At 35.3% G+C, this 23,166-nt stretch overlaps 1 protein-coding gene across 1 annotated transcript in view; it reads left to right on the top strand.

Annotated features, from left to right (window-relative positions):
- vwa8 (von Willebrand factor A domain containing 8) overlaps positions 1-23,166 on the top strand; it is a 241,414-nt gene that overhangs the window by 196,095 nt on the left and 22,153 nt on the right. The window contains exons 40-42 of the mRNA XM_056464990.1: positions 1,702-1,810; positions 19,669-19,794; positions 21,535-21,693. Of these exons, the coding sequence (XP_056320965.1) occupies positions 1,702-1,810; positions 19,669-19,794; positions 21,535-21,693 (394 nt within the window). The remainder of the gene's footprint in view (positions 1-1,701; positions 1,811-19,668; positions 19,795-21,534; positions 21,694-23,166) is intronic.

The following is a 23,166-nucleotide window of genomic DNA, read 5'->3' as shown; positions in this document are numbered from 1 at the left end:
GGTTTTGGGGTTGGTAAATTCCGGGAGTTTTCAGGGAGACCGAACAAAACGAGAGATGGGTCTGAAAGACGGGAGACACCCGGGAAAAACAGCAGTGTTGGCAGGTATGGTTCTGTTCAAATCTTATACTGACACTGTAGTTAGTGGGACGGTTGCAAAATGGGGCAGTTGCAACAAGACCTATTCTTCCATTCAGGATTGAGCTAGAGTGATGTTATTCATACACCATACAGTATTCTCAGTTACACCCAGTCTTAATCTGAAAGGTCACCCATATGTGACCATTCATTCATTTTCCTTCAGCTTCAGCTTAGTCCCTTCATTCATCAGGTGTCGCTACAGTGGAATGAACTGCCAACTTATCCAGCATATGTTTTACACAGCGGATGCCCTTCCAGCCACAACCCAGTACTGGGAAACACCCATACACTCTCACGTTCTCATATATACACTACAGCCAATTAAGTTTATTCAATTCACCTATAGCGCATGTCTTTGGACTGTGGGGGAAACCAGAGCACCTGGAGGAAACACATGCAAACACAGCAAGAACCTGCAAACTCCACACAGAAATCCCACTTGACCCAGCCGGAACTCGAACCTGGTTTTGCGAAACATCATTCAAAGTACTATTTTCTTAGATTCAAGTAGGGATAGCTATCAAGTGTTAAAGCAATTGTATCTATCTAGCACAGAAAGTTTAATCGTGGATGTTCCCTATAACAACATTGATTTAAAAGCTTGTCATATTAACAATGTACAATTTTACTTTCCTTACAGTTACAATAGTTAAATTTTAAAGAATTACTTCTTTGATTATTTAATTCATTTCAAAGTTCCAAGTACTTTTGTAAAGGTTCAGTCTAGATTTTCAGTAAAAATATTTTTGTTCAGATTTTTTTGTAGGCCTAGTAACTGACCAAAACGTGGTTGTTGCTTGTTCTTTTACTAGTCTGTATTTATACGGCCAATAGGGTATATATAGGGTATACTTTTACAGCATCGATGTTGTAATGTAATTACAATACAATCAGTTAAATAGACTTTGGCGTTCATTTAGTTGCTCAAGCGTAAAACGAGACTAAAAGCCGTTTACTCGCACACGCCTGTCAGAATCGGCAGAAGCTCCATTGAATATACTGGGGAAAAATAAATGCTCATATTATAAAGCCATGGCAGGGAAAAATGTAATTTAATGCAGTGCTTCTTGTACAATCTGAGACCCACTTTATATCGGATATTACTCAGCCAGTGGAGATCGCTGATTTTTAAAGAAAACAGAGCTTAAACGTGCCGATTTTGCAAGGAAATACAGTTCACCGGAAGCGCTTAAGCCAGGTTACTGGCAAATTAAAAGTCTTTGCCATACCCTATTTAACAACTGTAACAATTTAACCAATTTATATTTAGTCTGTTTACAAAAACAAATCCAACCTGAGGCTGTAGATTTTGTTTTATTACTCCATTTTAATGAGTGCTGATTTTGAACGTTTGACATGGTCTGTTCATGTATAATTTCTGCATATATTATTAGTTGTACACATTATAATAATGTGGAGGGGGGGGGGTATTTGATAGATGTGGGTTTATTATATTGAAATTTTGTGTTTTCACAAAAAAGTGTCACTGAAGGAAATGCGAAAAGTGTTGCAACAGTCTACATTCTCCCCTAATGTTTAACATACTGTGTTTATGTTTCAGGCTGAAGGAAATCGAGATGAGTGAATATGATGCCTCCACATATGATCGTTTCTCAGGGGCAGTGAGACGTCAGGTTCAGTCACTACGCATTATTCTGGACAGTCTGCAGGTAAAAACACTTCTGGGGCATTCCAGTAACATTCAAGCTCAAGAAGAAAGTGCAAACCTAATGTAATTGATGCATCTTAGGACAACAGACATGATGTTTGTATTTCAAGCATTACCTGTCACCAGTGGTAATGCAAATAAGCATGTTCAATAGCATCACACAGCTGCTGAAATATATCTTTGTTGTGTGTGTATGGCCTTGCATTAGACACAAACTCAGTCATTCTTCCACAGAGTTACTCAAAACTCTAGCTTTTTGTTACTTGTTGTACATATTGAAGGGGTATTTGAAATTGCTATAAAAAAGTACATTTACATACATCTACAAATAATGGGCATTATTATTATTTGGTCCTAATTGTTGCTTAACCAAAGGTTTAACAGCGTACTCCAGATAAGAACAGCAAAAATCAGTTTAAGTAACTTTAGTGACTTTACTGGCAATTGTTCTTTTCAATATCTTTCTTTTTTTTTTGTAAAACTACAGAGATAAGACTATAGTAAACCTATAGAGGTAAAAAGTATGCATATATATATATATATATATATATATATATATATATATATATATATATATATATATATATATATATACATACATACATACATACATACATACATACATACATACATACATACATACATACATACATACATACATACATACATACATACATACATACATACATACATACATACATATATATATATATATATATATATATATATATATATATATACATATATATATATACATACATATATATATATATATATATATATATATATATATATATATACATACATATATATATTCACATTTACTATAGCATATTCATTTCAACCAACTTGACATTAAAAGTGTACTAATGTAGGCTACACCATAATAAAATGTTTTTACACATTTTTAAAATGCATATGGGGAAATCTATTAAATGAGGCCATTTGTATGGAATATCAGCCGAATTTTCACATTTGTTACGCCACCAGCATAGTGTATATGTCATGAAGAAGTGTTTTACAACAAAATACAAGCAGTATAAAACCGATAATAATTGAATAACACTAGAATGTTGGAAAATGGCCCTCTGGAAGGCAGTTTGTGGCCCCTGGGATAAATTATATGCATGAAATATACCCGCAATTCTGCATTGAGTCACATATATGTAGTATTTCATGTACAGAGAAACATTGTGCATCTATGAAGTGTGCCTCAAACAGGTTAGTGGACTTGATAAACCACCTGTAGAAACACTCTTCTCTCCCAAAAAACAACCCCCCCTCCCCTAACCTTAGCACTTAATTCTCTGAGCACAAACGATTAATTTGCATAATTAGCAATTGTTCAGTGTATTGCCTCTTCTTATTGAATCACTGAATGCCTCCTCAATTATAAGGTGTTTTGGACAGTAGTGTCTGCTAAATGTAGATGTAATGTAAACACTTCTTCAAGTGGTTTCAAACCTATTTTAGTTTCTTTCTTCTGTTGAACCCAAATAAAAAGAGTCAGAAACCAAACAGTTTACAGTAGCCATTGACTTCCATAAGTATTTTTTTTTTGTCCTGTGATAAAAGTCAAAGGCCACCATCTGCTGTCAGCTCACCAACATTTTGTCATAATATCTTCTCTTATGTTAAACAGAAGAAGGAAACTTCTGCCAATTTGGAACAACTTTAGTGGGATTAAAATGGAATTGTATGGTGTGCTGTTCCTTTAATAACAGGTTTAAACAGGGCATTGCATAAAAGCTGGCCTGCTGACTAGTTTCTTTTCTGGATGACGAGCCACTTAGTCTGTGAGATTTCGTGCACTGTGCTCATAGACACACACAAGCACACTTTTCAGCCAGAAGACCATGCTGTGACTCCAAAAGAACTTGTACTATTATTATTATTACTATTAGATGTCCTGTCCTCTGATTGGTCTGGGGATATGAACACAGGCCGTCGTCTGTCTGTATGGAAGGATGTCCTGAAGCGCGTCTCATGTATGTGTTTGGGTGTGGGTGAACAGAGCACTGGAACATGGGCGGAGTTTCTAAGAAAACAATGACTGAAGACCAGCTACTTTCACTGTCTATAGTTAAAGAAAAAGAACTATGAGAGCTTGATCTGATCTAAAACTTGTGTTTGGGGATTTCATTTTCCCAAAAACTGAAAATCAACATTTAGATTAGAAATGTTTAGTTGTGTTTGGGGTTTTTATTGACTCAAAAACTCCACATATTGATTGTCATGCTGTACATTACAGTTAAATGCACTTCTAGTTAGTGTATTATTTATTTGTTTAATAGATTTATTTATTCAGACAGAACAGAATTTTAATATGAAACAATAATGGTTCTCAGTCATAAAACAGTTATTTCCGCAATATAGTCTGTGAAGCACTGATGGTTTGGGAGAAAATTGTAGGAATAAACTGCTCAAATGTTAATAATTAAATAAATAATCAATAAATAAATACTATATAAAAATATAAAATATGATATAAACATTTAATTAAAAAAAATACTTTTTTGGTGGTTGTAATAAATGTATGTCTATAATATAAGTGTGTATAAATGTGTAAACATTTATTTTGTGTATATATGTGTATTAATAATTGAGGCCTTGAGATAAAAAACCACAGAAATCAATATTTTTTCATTTGGATTGTGAACATTATATTATATATATTTATTTTACCTGAAGATAGACAACAAAAACGTCTTAATTGTAAGGATATAACATTTTTTAGTGTCAGTATTAAAAATCAAAAGTTATTGTGATTTATATTTATCAAATAGGGTAACGGTATATGTCTAGTTAGTGTGAAATAACAGTAACTCCAATTCATTATATCACTTTAAACCAACCTAAAGATCTGATTCATTTATCTTAGTTTTAATAAACAGAAACTTCAGGTTAATATTAAGCATTTCTTTCAAGTTTAATATTATTATTATCATTATTGTTGTTGTAATTATTATTATTATTATTCAAAAACAAAAAAACAATGTACACTATATAGACCTTCTTACATTACAAGCAATTAATTAACAATAAATAAATAAAACAATACAGACATAATCTGTAATCATAAAGACATAAATATAGTTGTTTATTTAGAAAAACTGGCGCAATGCACCATATTACTTCAAACTGTTCTCGACCTCCGCCATCCCATGATATAAATGAATATATATAAACAAATAAACTCTGCTTGGCGTAGTTTACACAGGACTGGCAGGAAATATGCATTGACACAGCTTTATTATATTCAATTTACCTTTATTTGTATAGCGCTTATACAATGTAGATTGTGTCAAAGCAGCTTCACATAAAAGGTCATAGTAAATAGGAACAGTGTAGTTCAATTTGTTGTGTTTAAGTTCAGTTTAGCTCAGTTCAGTGTGGTTTAATAATCACTACTGAGAATCCAAATATTGAAGAGCAAATCCAACGATGCGCAGCTCTACAGATCCTGAACCATGCAAGCCAGTGGCGACAGCGAAGAGGGAAAAAAAACTTCACTAATGGCGGAAGTGAAGAAAAAAAACCTTGAGAGAAACCAGGCTCAGTTGGGCACGATCATTTTAATTTCTCCGCTGGCCAAACGTCTTGTGCAGAGCTGCAGTCTCAGTGGCGGAGGCTGGAAGCTGGCCTCAGTGAAGACTCGTCTGTCTCTGGAGCGTCACAGGAATCAGTCTCATGTTCTCCACTCTTCCATGACCATCACAGTAGCTGCTCAGGATACGGCCTGGTCCAGGATATGGAAACCTTGGGATCATCTCGTCGTTGGTCTTGGATCGAATCAGTGACTCTGCATAGTCTGAGGGCCTCGGGAAGAGTATCCCCAGGTGGAAATGGAGAAAACAGAAAATAATTAGCGTAGCTGCTGTTCATAGTGTATATCAACAAGATGCAGAACCTGTGTGGAAGCCCGCTAATTGGTGCACTAAGTGTATGCTTTACTGAACAGATAGGTCTTTAATCTAGTTTTGAATTGGGAGAGTGTGTCTGAGCCTCGGACGTTATCAGGAAGGCTATTCCAGAGTTTAGGAGCTATAAATGAGAAGGCTCGACCTCCTTTACTCGACTTTGCTATTCTAGGTACTACCAGAAGCCCTAAGTTTTGAGACCTTAAAGAGCAAGTTGGATTGTAGCGAGACAGTAGATTGGTTAGATAAACAGTAGCCAGATTATTTAAAGCTTTATATGTAAGAAGCAATATTTTAAATTCAATACGAAACGTAACAGGCAGCCAGTGTAAGGAGGATAAAATTGGGGTGATGTGATCAAATTTTCTAGACCTGGTAAGAACTCTGGCAGCTACATTTTGTAATAATTGAAGTTTGTTAATAGAGGATGCTGGGCACCCAGCAAACAGTGCATTACAGTAGTCCAGCCTAGAAGTCATAAAAGCATGGACTAGCTTTTCTGCATCTGAGATGGATAGCATACTTCGTAACTTAGCGATATTTCTCAGATGAAAGAAAGCTGTTTTTGTGACATGGGATATATGATTTTTAAAAGTTAAATTGCTGTCTAATATGACATATATATGGTATGTGGGTTATTTTGAACTCCTCAGTGCATTTAGAAAGAGAGAGAGAGATCACATCACTTATTCGGTTCTTCCACTCACCTCTTTCAGTGGATTTTCCCTGGTTTTTGTGATCCTCTTTGATTCTAATATGATTTCCCAGCATCCCTCAAAGCCTTCCTTACTCCGTCCTTCCATTTGTTAATGTCGCCTCACCTTTTTTTGTTGAGGATTTGCCTTTTATTGACATGTCAGCAAGCGGCATCTCCATCCTTCTTAGCATAAACATAAACTGTTTTTCCGCATGACGCTATTGTAATGTTTAAAATGCAGACTCTTGGTTACGCTAAAATATCCCCAAACTGTTTCTATACATACAAAGTTTACACATACAATTAGTCACATGGTAATCTCATTTTATATATTTTTGAACTTTGTTCGTCACACACTCAAATAATTCAGAATAAAATAAACTGCTATTTTTATTTTTATATATACAGATATATGCATATATCTATTATCGGGAGTTTTCCCGGTGGTCAGTATGCAATTTATTTATTTTTATTACGAAAATTATCATTTTCATATATTTCTACATCAATGGATAAGTGACCGCACGGGCGTTGTTGACAAAAAAAACGTGTGTTTGTGTGCATGGAAATGTATGATCTTCCCTCCCTGTTAAATTTGATCTAATCTGTGTCCTGAAACACACCTCCTCTCGTGCTTTCACTTCTCCTTCTAACAGAGGGAGCGATTAGTTTGTGAATGAATCTCCGTTATGAACGATTCGTTCACTTAGCCGACAATAATACAAGTTCTAGCTCCGCAGCATTTAGTTGTCATATTTTATTTACATTGTTTGCTTATTTTATTCAACAAAACTAGCATAGTATTTACTTTTGGTGCTACTTTGCCTTATGGTCTATTGACACTCCGTGTCCATATGCGATATCTAATGTATATATCTATGAGAAGTGTCAGATGCTAGAGAGCATTTGATTGGTTATGGTGTGATAGGCAAGGCAAGGCAAGGCAAGTTTATTTATATAGCACATTTCATACACAGTGGCAATTCAAAGTGCTTTACATAAACAGGAATAAAAGAAACAATTATAAGAGAAATAAAAACAAACATAAAAATGGTAAGAATAAAAATAAAATAAAATAAAATAAAAGCTGATAAAATGTGTTATAAAAGAATTAAAAAGAAGAGAAAAACATAGTAGTTCGATCTGTCGGACGTAGCACAGTGCTCATTCAGTAAAGGCACAGCTAAACAGATGTGTTTTCAGTCTTGATTTGAATGTGCCTAATGTTGGAGCACAGCTGATCATTTCTGGAAGCTGATTCCAGCAGCGAGGGGCGTAGTAGCTGAAAGCCGATTCACCCTGCTTTGACTGAACTCTTGGGATTTCTAATCTATTTGATCCTAAAGATCTGAGTGATCTGTTAGGTTTGTATTCAGTGAGCATATCTATAATGTATTGAGGCCCTAGGCCGTTTAGTGATTTATAGACCAGTAATAATACTTAGTACTAATAGTACTAATCTATTCTGAATGTGACTGGGAGCCAGTGTAAAGACCTGAGGACAGGTGTGATGTGCTCTGATTTCCTGGTTCTGGTCAGAATTCTGGCCGCAGCGTTCTGGATGAGCTGCAACTGTCTGACTGTCTTTTTGGGAAGGCCAGTGAGGAGGCTATTACAGTAATCCACTCTGCTGCTGATAAAAGCATGAACAAGTTTCTCTAAGTCTTCACTGGAAACAAAGCATCTAATTCTTGCAATGTTTTTGAGATGATAGTATGCTGATTTACTAACTGCTTTGATATGACTATTAAAACTCAGATCTGACTCCAGAGTCACACCAAGATTCTTGACCTTATTTTTTGTTGTTTGACCCTTAGAGCCAAGGTACGCATTCACCTTGAGAACCTCATCTCTGTTCCCAAACGCAATCACTTCAGTTTTCTCTTTGTTTAATTGAAGAAAGTTTTGGCACATCCAATTGTTAATTTCATCAATGCATTGGCAGAGGGTGTCAATGGGGCTGTAGTCATTAGGCAGTAAGGCTAGGTAGATCTGAGTGTCATCAGCATAGCTGTGGTAGGAGATTTGATTTTTTCTCATTATTTGGCTCAGAGGGAGCATATAAAGGTTGAACAGGAGAGGTGCCAGAATCGAGCCTTGTGGAACTCCACATGTCATGGGTGTCCACCTCGACCTATGGTCATCTATACTGACATAGTAACCTCTTCCTTCAAGGTAAGATCTGAACCATTTGAGGACCGTCCCAGACAGCCCAACCCAGATAGGAAACTGTTAGTGACGTGTGTGAGGTGACGTGAATAAAACCGTTGATCCATTTGGGTAAAAGTGACAAACTACAAGCACTGTAATAAATGCTGTGTTCCACACAATTATTTTATGTTGTTCCAACACAAATTAAGTTAACTTAATAGTTTTTACAAATTCAAGTAATTGAACATTAATACAAATTGTCCCAAAAAAAATTGTTTTAAGAATTTGTGATTAAGAATCATTTAAAATAAGTAGTTTGAACAAACAGAATAAGTATATTTTTGGGATGAAGCTTTATAAATCTATCTCATATATCTTATAAATGCAAATTTTGTCACTGTTTTGGGGCACTAAAAACAAATAATACTGGTACTAACATCTAAAAAATCTTTCATTTAATTTAATTGGACCCTTAAATGTCTAAAACATTTTTTATATATTTATCTACATGGTAAAAAAATGCAGGTTTCCACATAATTCATTCGTGTTGTCCCAACAAAAATTGATTAAGTTAACATAACACATCTAAGTGGATTGAACTTTTTAAGAAATGTGTTGTTTCAGCTCATTTTAAATACGTAATCTGAAAAAGCAGTTGAGTTGAATTGAATTCCATCTTGATAGTAAAATAATAAATATGAAGATCTGACCTGAGATCTGCGTCTGCTCATGGGCCTTTCACTGTGTTGTGTGAACGGAGGATCAGCTGCGGCCGCAGAGAGGATCAGGTTTCTCTTTGGCAGCTCTGCTCAAAGACTGTTTATGTGAAAACATGGTGACAAGGATTATCTCAGTCTGTCTTTCACAGTCCGTTCCTCTAAATCAGTGCACTCTCCTTTCACTTACAATAGTGCTGGCAGACGCAGTAGGCATGTATGTGTGTGTGGTCCAGATGAGCACTGGCATCTTCCTGTTCTGAAAGGAAGTTCACCTTCACCTCACCCTGAGTCTCTCAGATCGTCCTTTGACCACTGCCTATTCATTTACTCCTGTAAAGACACACACTGACAGTTAGAGGTTTGGAAACATCTACTTATTCTGTATTATTATTATTTTCTTGAAATGATAGTACTGTAAAATCTCTAAACACTTTAAGGCTGGGGAAGGTTACAGAAAATTTTTTGCTGCTCTGGAAGGTTCAATGAGCACAGTGGCCTTCATCATCTGTAAGTGGAATATGTTTGGAACCACCAGGACTCTTCCTAGAGCTGATCGGCTATCTAAAGCTGGATTTATACTTTCGCCTGGCGCCACATCGCACACCTCTGCTAACTGAGCGCGCACCTCGCGAAACGGACGTAACAGGCTTTTATACTTGCTGCGTTTTCTGTTTTGATATTCTTTAAATCGTGAGGGGATGGTCACAAGAAACTGACCGTAAAATCAGATGGATAAACAGAGAAGTAGGAAGTTTCCGGAAATACGTCATATAATTAATATCATTCAAGATTTTAAACTAATTATATTTATTGTTTTCATAAATTATTTTAGTGATAATAAGGATTTTTATATTCAAGATTTTTTTTAATCAAACTTTGATGCATCACTTGCTTTTGTTCATATCTCGGAGAGTTCTACCTATTAAAGTTTATTAAAATATTAATGAGAGGAGAACATGTGTTGCTCTACAAATATATATTTTTATTATGGCAAGAATGAAAGCAAAAAGTACACTAACTAAAAAATGCAGGGTTTTTTTTATTTTTATTTTACCCGCTCAACAATTCACACATTACTGTCTGACTAGTTTCTGTCCTATACTTAAGCTAAAAAGGCAATAATGGTCCAACATTCCTGACAATTATCAGCAATAAAACCTAGAAAACTAGGGCTTTAGTATATTGTAAACCGTTCAAATATTCCTTTTTCATTATCAAAGAAATAATTTGTTCCTTAATTATAGTTTTGTAACTATTAAATTGTTTTAAATTCAAAATTGTAATAAATACATCAGTGTAAAACCCATGACTGGTGGGAAAACATACTTCTGTAATTTTGTCTCTGGGTCTCCACTTTTGCTATGGCCTCTCTTGGCTTAAACAAACTTATCCCTCAGGTTTTTCCAAACTTTTTAACAAAAACTTTCCTCTTTTCCCACGGCTGTTGCAATTTCTAGCCAAGAATTATTGATCATCTGGTTATCTCTATGATCACGGATCATAAAGACGTCTTTACAGGCTTACCTTTTTCAGACAAAATCTCTAAAATCAAACACGGCCAAAATCATGTCGCGCACACCCAAAAAGCGAACATCGGTAAACTCTGCGATGATGTCACATTCGCCGCATGCACTCAAGCGAACTAGCGGATACTAGCGAGTATAAGGCTTAAGCTGAGTGATCGGGGGAGAAGGGCCTTAGTCAGGGAGGTGATCAATATCCCAATGGTCACTCTGTCTGAGCTCCAGCATTCTTCTGTGGAGAGAGGAGAACCTTACAGAAGCCACTCCCCGCCTGGAATTTGCCAAAAGGCATCTGAAGGACTCTCAGACCATAAGAAACAAAATTCTCTGGTCTGATGAGACTAAAATTTAACACTTTGGATTGAATGCCAGGCGTTACGTTTGGAGAAAACCAGGCACCGCTCATCACCAGGATAATACTATGTTTTTCAGCAGCAGGAACTGGAAGACTAGTCAGGATAGAGGGAAAGATGAATGCAACAATGTACAGAGACATCCTGAATGAATGGGCGATGGTTCATCTTCCAGCAGGACAATGACCCAAAGCAAAAATATCAATAAAGTGGCTTCACAACAACTCTGTGAATATCATTGAGTGGCCCAGCCAGAGCCCAGACCTAAATCTAATTGAACATCTCTGGAGAGATCTGAAAATGGCTGTACACCGTCGCTTCCCATCCAACCTGACAGAGCTTGAGAGGTACTGCAAAGAGGAATGGGCAAAAATTCCCAAAGACAGGTGTGCCAAGCTTGTGGCATCATATTCATAAAGAATTGAGGCTGTAATTGCTGCCAAAGGTGCATCAACAAAGTATTGAGCAAAGGCTGTGAATACTTATGTACATGTGATTTTTCAGCTTTTTTATTTTTAATAAATTTGCAGCAATTTCAAAAATCTTTTTTCAGATAGTCATTATGGGGTATTGTGTGTAGAATGCGCTATGAATACTTTCAGGATGCACTGTATATTTTTAGTTTTTATTATTATCATAAATTAATTAAATATATTATTTTTTGTTTACAATTGTCATTCATACAGTATGTGTAATGGATACTTATTGACTGCTTTTTCAGTTTAAGATCAGGCGCCACCATATATGCAATCAAGTTCATCTAACATCTATCTTTTGAATGGTGTATGATGAACACTCATCATCATGCATTATTATGCTGGTGCTGATGGTACAAAACCCTAAAAAAACACAAACAAAAACAGCTCCTCCATCTTCAGAGGAATGTATATGAGGGTTGTAAAAAGAGTGCAAAACAGCACATTTGGAGCCGTGCCTTTACTCTGTAATCAGCGCTCATGATGGCGTATGGTTTTCCACAAACATGTTGAACACATGTACATTCCCACACCTGTCTGACAAAGAAGTGTTTGTGGTTTATGCACTCATTCATACTCCAACCACATGCTCGATGAGCCTTAAGGACATTTACCATCCTAGACTCACTGGAAATGCGTGCTTCAGCCTGAATTCTTTTTTAAACTGTAAAATACATTGCTCTGCGTATGTTTTGTTTCACATTTCAAGTCTTGTACACATACTCAATAAGCTGGGTTTGTTGTTTTGATTCTCTAGACCAGCAAACCACTGATCTGAACACTTCCTTAAACCCAACCAATAGTGTTCTAAAAAGCAATGATCACACCAGAAAAGATGTCCATATGTTGATAGATAGGTGAGGCAAACCTATTCAATTACAAATCATAGACACCGTTAAGTTGTTTTGTAGATCCTATTTGGTGTTGTGCAATAAAATAGTAAATATATTTCTTTATTCATCGATAATAATGTCACTGTTAGCATTTTCAAAAGTACAGACTATGGTACCAATAGTACTATGGTACTCCAAAGTACCGACTATACGCGAGGCTGCGGTGGGAAGAAACCCGGAAGTACAGGACCAGCACTGTAAACATTGCAGTATTATGCTGTGGACTACACACCTGCAGCTGTTGCCATGATTTCAAAATGCAGAAATAATGTAAACATCTTTTTAATATCATTCAGTAAGTTTAATTTAAACAGTTAAAAGCAATTTCAAACAACATCACAATCACTGTAAGAGTAATATGCTTAAATGACCTCCTAGGCTTCAGTTTATTGCACCAGTTAAACACCCTGGGGATGCTTTCCTGTCAGTATGTAACCCGGTGGGCCATAAAACACTGCTGTCCTCTGCAGCACGCCCTCGTGTTGTCTGTAATAGTGTTGTCCCGGTATTGAAGTTTTAAAACCATCTATTTCCCGCTAACATTGAAGTGCTGCTGAGCACGGATGACTGGACTGATCTTCACGGCTGCTTCGTGCTCCAGTCTCCGTGTATCTGTGCACGAATGCACGAATACTTAAGGGCGAAGCAGCCGTGAAGATCAGTCAAGTCATCAAGCAGATTGCTCGTCTGTGTTTGTGCTTGGTAAACAGCGGAGTGTGAACGGATGACCTTCTTGGCCAATCACAAGCATTTCTGTTGAGCATGTGAACACAATGGCTAATCAGCGCTGTTTTAAGAAAGCCATCAACAGTGCCTTAAATGTTAGCGGGAAATGGATGTTTTTTCTTTTAATTCAGTATTGTGACAAGTCTAATATAGTGAAAGAATCAGTTCATTAACTTGAGTTTGATAAATCACATCTAAAACGTGTGTTTGGGAAAGAAAATGTTAGCTAACTAGTGCCATTTCCCTTAACTTAGCTGAAAATTAGCTCTCATATCCCTTTTTATCTTTACCATTCATACAGAACAGGCCTTCGGGTCACTCAGAAGAGGGTGAAATTATAAATTTGTGTCACTTTATCTTCGCTGATAAGATATACAGCCAGCTACACAAAATTCCTATGTAACTCTCAACGATACTTCCGGGTTTCTTCCCACCTCAGCCTCGATTTCGCTTTTAAAAATGATGGCCGCATGAAATCAGTCTATGGAGTGCTGTTGATTGCATCACCGCCGATTTGGCCAGTGTGTTCACATGCTTAACAGATATGACTGTGATTGGCTGTGAAAATCATCAGTTTACCACTACAATATTTCAAACCACGTCAATCAGCTGATCCGTCTGAGTATATGAGCAATCTGTTGATGGATCGACTGATTGACGACGCTTTGAATCGCTACAGGTGAGCAGCAGTGAAGAGCAGTTTAAGCAGTTTCACTAAACTGTAGCCTGAAGCACATAATATCAATGAGCCTGTGTTTACATTTACATATTGCCTATATTTCCAGTTAATATCAAATTGTTTCAAATTATGCCGAATAAATTTCGAGATGACTTTAAAATAAAAAATGTTGGTAGCATACAGACCCTGCTATTGTTAGGTTTCTATTCTTTGCTAATCTACACTTTGTAGCTAAAATGTATAAATCCCAGTGTATGTAATATTTAGCAAGGCTCAAAATGAATATTGAATGCTGTACGTTATTATTATACCTGAAAGCATTTAAATCAGAAAAGTGACTGATTTTAGATTGAAGCATTTCAGTCAGTCATTTGTCATTCTTTCATTCACTAGCTGGGTTTTTATCTTCCTATGTTAATGCGCAGTTTAAGGTATCGCATGTGAAACAAGTGATAAAACGATTCCATCGAATACAAATAATTAGTTAATTCGCTAAATGTTGTACACTTACTTTAGGTTTTGGACTTGTGCGAAAGATAATGGGAGATGGAAACGCATTTGCCAAACAGCGAACAATATACCCATGTGACTAGTCAGCTGTCTCCATTATGCTTGCCTTGTTTACTGTTGGTTTCTAGGATACCAATACTATCGTCCAATCCCTTATCAACTCAATGAAAATGCACCTCATTTTTTTATTAAATTTTTTGCAAGCTTGATAAGATTAGCATTGAAAACTGGCTATACATTCAATCATTTACACAAAGCAGTAGAATATTGCAATATTTACCATTAATGATCCTTATATAACATGAACATTTTTTACACACTATGCATTGTGAACAACTGGTGGTTTTGGAGGAATTTGTAGATTGTCGCGTGAACTGCCAACAAGCAAATAAGTGAATAAATAATACAATTTTCAATTAAAAAACTATATGAACACTTACTAATAAAAATTTAATTTATTTGATTGATTTTATTGGTTATTGTATGTATAAAACGTGCATGTATATTAGTATTTTTAAATAAAATAATTGAGGAGTTCAGATGCAAAAGCCGCTAAACAGCACTTCCGCTAAAAATGAGCTAATGACATTGAGTGTATGCTTTAGGCACGTAGTACACCATCAACAAATAGATTTTCTTCAAATAATCTAAATTGCAGCGACAGCACATTCAGAAATAGCAGTTTGTTGGCAAAAGCCTCTAAACACCACTTGCCTTTGACAGCAAAAGCCGCTATATTCCGAGAACCAATCAGAAGGCGCAAATCAAATCATATGTTTTCAATGTAGCAGCGCGCTTTTATACGCCGGCTTTTATGAGGAGACTGTTTCATTCCACTTTTGATTTCGATTTTAAAAGATGGAGTTTGATGAACTGAATGGGCCTGTCTGACTGTCAGTAAATGGCAATTGAAAACGTCCCTTACCTCAAAACTGTGCATTAGAAGAACAAGAAAACACAATGTATAGTCGGAAGTGTAGCATGCATTCATAATGTTTGCTTGCAAAGTGACGTTTGTTTGAATGAGTCCGATTTATTATATGGCAACTCCATTTCACAAAAGACAGAGTTAAGATCCCACGTGGATGCTATGAGGATAAACAAGAGACCAAGATCTTAAGTATAGTGAGAACGAATGAATGAGTTTCTAAAACTGTCTGAGGGGCATCCCCTTTTTGCCCAGTAGGCCTACCATGTGTTTTATTTGTTAATTTAAGCTATTGTAAAAATATATATATAATTTATAAAATTATACATTATTTATATTACTTCCTAATACCTACGTCTGATAAGCTTTCTTTATTAATGGACAATACACAGATATTGAGGTTTCATGTTTTACACTACATTATTTGAATCTAACAAGCTTGGTTTGCAATGTTTACATTTTAAATCTAAATCCCAAATATCAGAAATGACAGCAGATTGTTAAGATTTAATTAATGTCAGTTTTAATGTTATTGATTAATGCACTTGACAGAGTTCATTCATCCATTTTCTTTCTGCTTTCCCTGGTTTAACCACCTACTTGACAGATTTATATATTTTTAATTTTAGGTGTTTTATGTTTGGTAAAATAATTTCTAATTGCATCTTTAGTGATTTTCAACTAATTGCATTGTCTTGTCCCAATAGGTGGATTTAGAGGTTTTTGCAAAAAAAAAGCACAAGTGGATTTAGCTGTTTGACGCAAAAGAAAATTTACCTTGAAATGTCTAAAGTGACATTTTTGAAAAAAGTTATTTTATTTACTAGCTAATAACCTTTTCATTATATATAAAATAAAACTTCTGAACCTAATGATAAGAGCCTGATAGAAAATGCTCATTTACAAGAAAAGAGGTCTGATGGATTTAGAGGATTTTGCATCTGAACTCTTCATATATTTATAAATATTTTATGCATGAAGGTGCATTTACATTTTTTCTCCTATATATTTCTAAAAATCTAAAGGAATTATATATAAATGCTTACTAATTTATTAGGCATTTACAGTATTTACCTGTTGCTGGATGTCGTTACATTTTTAAACCATAGCTAACATCTACTTCAAGTAAATACTGTATGCTAGGTCAAAAAGGTTTGGCTGAGAAAAAGGTTTAAGGAAAAGTACTGTCAGTGTTTGTAAATGGAGCATTAGAGCTCTTTCACACAGACTTGAGAGATTTGACACAGAGTAGAGCAGATGATCTCATTTGTTCAGTAAATCCCTGGAGTGTCATCATCCTGTGTTCTTTCCTCAAATTATGACTTCACATTTCTGTCTCAAACTTTGGCAAGAGTGTATGTGATGCTTTCATTATTACCAGATTAACAATGAGGGGTGTAGGCATGTGTGTACATGAATGTCTGTTTTTGTTCGTGCTTTTGTTGTTTGTGTGTTTCTTGTGTGTGTGTGATGAGCGCTGACGTGTTGGTTCATTGTTTTCATGCACGCTCATGTAATCAGAGCCACATGTGGAAGTGCTTCTATGGGTGTTTGTTGATATTTGCATCATTGTTTGAAGCCAAGGATGTCAAGGCACCGCCGGGGGTCAGGTCTGCCACTGAGAAATGCATAATAGCTCACATTTGAGTATCACAATGTCCATTGAATCTTTTTTTATTATTCTTTATATTGAAGGCTTTTTTGGTGATGGCAGCTTAAAGATGCCTCGTCTATCAAAATGTGATCTTCAATTTGTATTTTGTATTGGATTCAAGTCAGGTGATTGGCTGGGCCATTCCACAGCTTGATTTTCTTTCTCTGAAAGCATTCGAGAGTTTCCTTGGCTGTGTTTTGGATCAGTGTCTTGCTGAAATGTTCACTCTGCTTTCATCTTCATTATCCTGCTAATGTAGATGTTGAACTGAAGCAGATAATATTAATTTACAATGAGGAAAGGCAGAGGGTTACTGAAGAGATTTCAGCTGCTGTCTAGGCTTTCATTGCCTTTCTACACCTCCCTTTCTTTTTGTTCAATACATTTTTCCTGTGTCATTTAATTTCATTACTATAACTTAATTTGTAAACTAATTAGATCTGTTTTCTTTGCATACAGGATGTAGATTTCTTTGGTTCGGGGAACATTTCAAGTCACCGGCACCTTTAGATATATGTTTTCTGAGAAAAATGGTGATGTGTTCAATACTTATTTTCCCTGCTGTGTAATTCCAGAACTGTGGGTACATTTTAAGCATTTTCTATTAATTTTTCTTCAAATTAAATGATACAACAAATGTATAATTTACAGTAAACCAAATCCATTAATAATGTAAAATAATGGTAAATAATAATGCAAAATAACCTAACTTTTTAAACCATTACAGAGTTGACAAACACGGTCGGCATGTTTCTCCAATTGTATGCATTTTCATCATATTATTGTTTGAAATATCACAATAACAGGGTTGACAGATAATTGATCTACTAATAGTGTATCCGAAACATTTTGGACAAAATAATGAGAAAAAGAATAAATTACATGCCTCAATGCCTTCCAGAGATTCCAGAGGAAGTGGCATCACTTATATCATAACTTTTGTAACAGAGTTGACTAAGCCATACACTCGAAAATTACATTTGCCATTTGTTTAAACTACTTATTTAAAATGAGCTGAAACAACAGAATTCTTGAGGAGTTTTTTGAGGGGACAACTTAATAGTTTTATGTTCTATCCAGTTAAATTTGTAAAAAAAAATAATAAATTAACTTAGAGTGCTTTCACACCTACAGGTATATGTTTGTTTCGTAACCTGGCGTGTTTGTCTCCTTAGCTCGGTTTGTTTGGGCATTTGTAAAACCCACAATCATGCTTGGATCCACACCTAAACAATCGGTCCAAGATCACCTGAATGACGTTGTCTCGGCTCAATTGAAACGAACTCTAGAGTGGTTCAATTGTAGTGAGAAAGCAATATGATCCAACAAACTAACAAACGAGGCTATATCATAGTGCATTGTGAATATGTAAGAGAGAATGATGAGTAGAGATAACATTCCAACTGGTAAAAGTACATTTTATGTCTAATACAGAAGTGAAAGCATGCTGTTTAACTGAACTATTTTAAAAAACATATCATTAACTTTTTTGGTTTACTCGACTTGTATACAATATATATATATATATATATATATATATATATATATATATATATATATATATATATATATATATATATATATATATATATATATATATATATATATATGTATGTGTATATATATATATATATGTATGTATGTATGTATGTATGTATGTATGTATGTATGTATATATATATATATATATATTTTTTTTTTTTTTTTTTTTTACAACCCTTAACAATCGAAATGAAGCTATGTATGAGAAATTCTTACCTCTGATTCATATTTGGTGATGACTATGTCTGTGGGTGTCACAAATAAAAATAAAAATGCACCTTTTCGCTTATAATGTTTCATTTCTTATCGTCATAAATAAAAATAATGATGTATGACAGCTGAGCAAAATCCCAGAAATAAACCAAACTCTGACCAATGTGAGGAGTGTTTATTTTGCCATGAGGAAGCGAACTGCGCCAAGAACAAAAAGAAACATGGTAACAATTTTAGTCTGTTTCGGAACAAAACAATCGATCTATAGGTGCGAAAGCATCCTTATTTCCTTCATGTTTTCCCAACACTGAAAAAAATTATTCAAAGATGATTCCTTGAATTTACTAAATTTTTTGACATTAAGTGGTTGTAAACAATTAATTTGTGTTGAATTTAAACAAACAAATTAAGTTGAATATTGCTCAATTTAATTTGTTTGTTTAAATTCAACACAAATAAATTGTTTGCAACAGTTTTGCATGCAACACTTTTTTCAGTGTAGATTGTGTGGAACACAACATTTTTTTAGAGTGTTGGTACAGACACAAAACACATTTTTTATTTACTGAAATTACAAATAAATACAGAAAAGGTTTCATGTCAACGTTTAACTTAGAGTAAACAAAAATTAAAGCTAAATATAATATTCAGGAGGGAAAGACAGTCAAAAAAATTGCTATAGTGTTTTTTTTTGTTTGTTTGTTTTTCCTTAACTACACATGCAAACATTACTTTTAGCTAGGGCTAACTTGATATAATTTGTGTTCTTAATTAAAACTGTTTCATTCAAGTTTTTTGGTATATATATATATATATATAAAATTTGTTTATGCATATTTGTAACAATAAATATGTGAATGATTTTTGTGTTTCAGGCTAAAGGGAAGGAGCGTCAGTGGCTGAGGAATCAGGCTCTGGGTGAGCTGGATGATGCGAAGATCATTGATGGTCTGACAGGAGAGAAATCCATTTATAAACGCAGAGGAGAGCTGGAACCAGAGGTGAGAAATCATTACTGGACCCACACATTTTTCCTTACTGGATTTAACTGCTCAAACAAACTTAAATTACCAAAAAAAAGTGTTGTTTAGATGAATATCTACATATGTGCTGCTTGCTTTCTTATCAATAACAAAATAATAAATCATTTCAAAAGGACAGCAGTTTAGAAAGCATCTGATCATAGTAATGCTAAAAAGTATGCACAGGTTTACAGTACTTTAAAGTAAGCAACTCAGTTGTATTAAACAGTGTCAGGCACTGTTTATTAACATGCAATCAAATGCATTTCTGCTGCTGAATGATTGAACTTATGCTAGACTAATCAGATTAACATAAGTTCAGTCATTCAGCAGTAGAAAAGCAGTAGAATTGTAATCACAAGCAAGGAGGAAAGTGGGGACGTGGAAGCCAACTGTGATTTTTATCAGAATTGTTGTGTTCAATGTAGTGAACTATGAATATCTTGTTTTGGTGTTCTTTCTCAATTATAATATATTATATTTATAAAAATACTGTAGATTTTTTTTGGTCAAAAGTAATCTAATGCAAATGTGTTTTCAACTACATACCTCTGAAAGGGGTCATAACTGGACAAACTTAGATACTTAAAGCACGTTTGTTGTTTGTTTGTTCAAACTACTTTAAAATGAGCTGAAACAACATTATTATATTGAGTTATTTTTGAGACAACTTAATTGTTTTTGCTCAATTGACTTAAATTTGTAAAAACTAATATGTTAACTTAATTCCTTCACGTTGTCCAAACAAAGCGAATGTGTGGAACCCAGCATTTTTTTTTTTTTACAGTCCACCTGGTTTACATCTGTATTTAATTTTTAGCCAATAATAACAAATAGCACTTTATATTCGGCAGCCATTAACCAATATATAGGGAAAGAAGAGATTAAGCCAGTGTTTCTCAACCACTAGGACCACCAGCACTGCATGTTTTGGATGTCTGTTACACCCATTACAGGTCGGTTAGTCTCTGCCAATGAGGTGATGATCTGAATCAGGTGTGTTTGGTAAATGAGACATGAAAAATATGCAGAGCCGGTGGTCCTCCAGGAACATGGTTGAGAAAAACTGCTTTAAGCATTAAAGTTTAAAAAAATTAATGAGAAATTCACTGAAATATTGCAATAACAGAAGTGACAGATAATTTATCTACTAGTGGTGCACACTAAAAATGTTGTACAAATGAATGTGGGAAGAATAAATAAGGTGCCACAATGCCTTCCACAGTCTCCTGAGAGAGGAATTGACATCAATTGAAGTTTATTTATCTCTATTTATCTTTTAAAACTGTTGTAACAGAATTGACTGGAAAGTACGGATGTAATTGTGTTCTTTAGGCAAAGTGTAATGTAGGATTCTTATTAAATTTTCTGTTGTTTCCATTGTGTTAACTAAATTCTTTGACCAGCTGTTTTACTTTACTTTCATATAGTCCACTGAATGTCAGCCATTTCAAGATCATCACATAATCACCATTTTCCTTTAATCCCATATTTAACATCTTTTTAAATTGATTATAATACCTGCTGAGTTCTAACTGTGGTCCCGTGAATATATTTAGTGGCTCCTGTATTATCCATTAAAACCTCATTGACCATCAAGCGTCTCAGAAGAGGATTCTGGCCAAACTGAATGCTGCAGTTAAAGGAACCACACAGTAACTGAATGATTTTCCTCATTAAATAACCATCTGGTATTTTTTTCTTTTGGTTTGGCTGCAGTTGGGGTCTCCTCAGCAGAAGCCCAAGCGTTTGCGTGTGCTAGCAGACGTCTCTGGCAGCATGTACCGCTTTAATGGAGTAGACGGCCGTCTGGAGCGCTCCATGGAGGCTGTGTGTATGGTGATGGAGGCGCTTGAGAGCTACGAGCACAAGTTTAAGGTGAGATTCAGTCATCAGCTGTTGCTCCAAAATCTACTCCACTGTCTTTGAAGGCAGCATTTTAGGACTTTTCCAAATTTGGAACAATGTATTGACCAAAGTCTAGAGTGTGATCACATTTATCCAACCCAGGCTCATTCTGAAAACATACCCATATACACGTTTCTGAGTTCACAAAATACGTCCCAGGGGGTACCTTTTTTGTGCAGTTTTTGTTTTCGCAAATCCGCCAGAGGCTGCTGTGTACGCATTTTGAGATCTCAAATTTCTCGCGTGAGTGCCATTCGCACCTGCTCTTCTTGCGTAAATCCACTAGAGGCTGCTGTCGACTGACTGACTGACTGACTGACTGACTGATTCACTCTCCTCCTTCCTTAAACCCAACCAATAGTGTTTTAAAAAGCACTGACTGACCCACCCAACCACTTCCCTAAACCCAACCAACAGTTTCAAAAGCTATTCAGAAAAAGAAAAACCCTCGCCTGATTTTTACCACGTTTTCAGATTTTACTACATTCTTACCCTGTTATTTATTTGTTTATTTTACTTTTCGGTTGCTGTTTTTGTCTTACCTGCTGGTCTCCACAGTGGAATAAACTGCCAGTTATAACAACATCCAAGATGGTTGCCACTGCAGTGTTAACATACACAGGCGATCTAATTTTTGAGTTTGGTAAAATGATTTTTGAAGACATTGGCATCATTTTTTTACATGAAATACATTGACAACAGTTGTTGCATCATATTTTTGTGGAAAGTATACAGTTCTTAAAAGAACAACATCTGCTTTGCATTTTGTTATCAGAAATAAATCAAAACAATATTATAGTTAATAAATATAATGGCAAATGGCAAACACTAATTTTCCTAATATTAAGTTATGGTATTCATTATTATTGGTATTTATTAACAATATTGACAGCAGTTGTTGCATCATACTTTTGTATGAAGTTTATTTACTGATTTATATTTTTCTTAAAAGACCAGCATCTGTTTGAAAAAAAGCTTTAGAGTTGATCACTTTTGATTAATTCAGTGCTTTCTTGTTAAAGAGCCCCTATTATGCATTAAAAAAGGCATATTTTGGTTTTGGGGGTCTCTAACAACAGGCTGATACGCATGCAAGGTCAAAAAGCACTTTCATTGTCTTATAATATGCATTTATTTTTACCTAATTATCCCAGCGACTCCCCTATGATTTGTTCAGAGATTCATTTGTTCCCAAACCTCTCCTTAGCGCTATGCTAATATGCTGTGATTGGTCCGATGACCCAGTCTGTTGTGATTGGTCGACTGCGTTCAGCGCGAGAGAGACAGTTGAAGTAGTCAGAGTGTAGAGTGTATGTGTGAACCCAATGCAAGGGTGCATTAAAGCAGTGCAGTTAAACGCCAGTATACTGCTCTATTCTTAACCATGACTCACATTCAGTATTAATCAACACAGCGGCAAAAGCGGAACTTTTTTCAAACTTG

The sequence above is a fragment of the Danio aesculapii genome, chromosome 9 (assembly GCF_903798145.1).
Source record: "Danio aesculapii chromosome 9, fDanAes4.1, whole genome shotgun sequence".
Taxonomy (NCBI): domain Eukaryota; kingdom Metazoa; phylum Chordata; class Actinopteri; order Cypriniformes; family Danionidae; genus Danio; species Danio aesculapii.
Note: the sequence above shows the minus strand (reverse complement) of the source record. Positions and strands in the feature narration are given on the sequence as shown.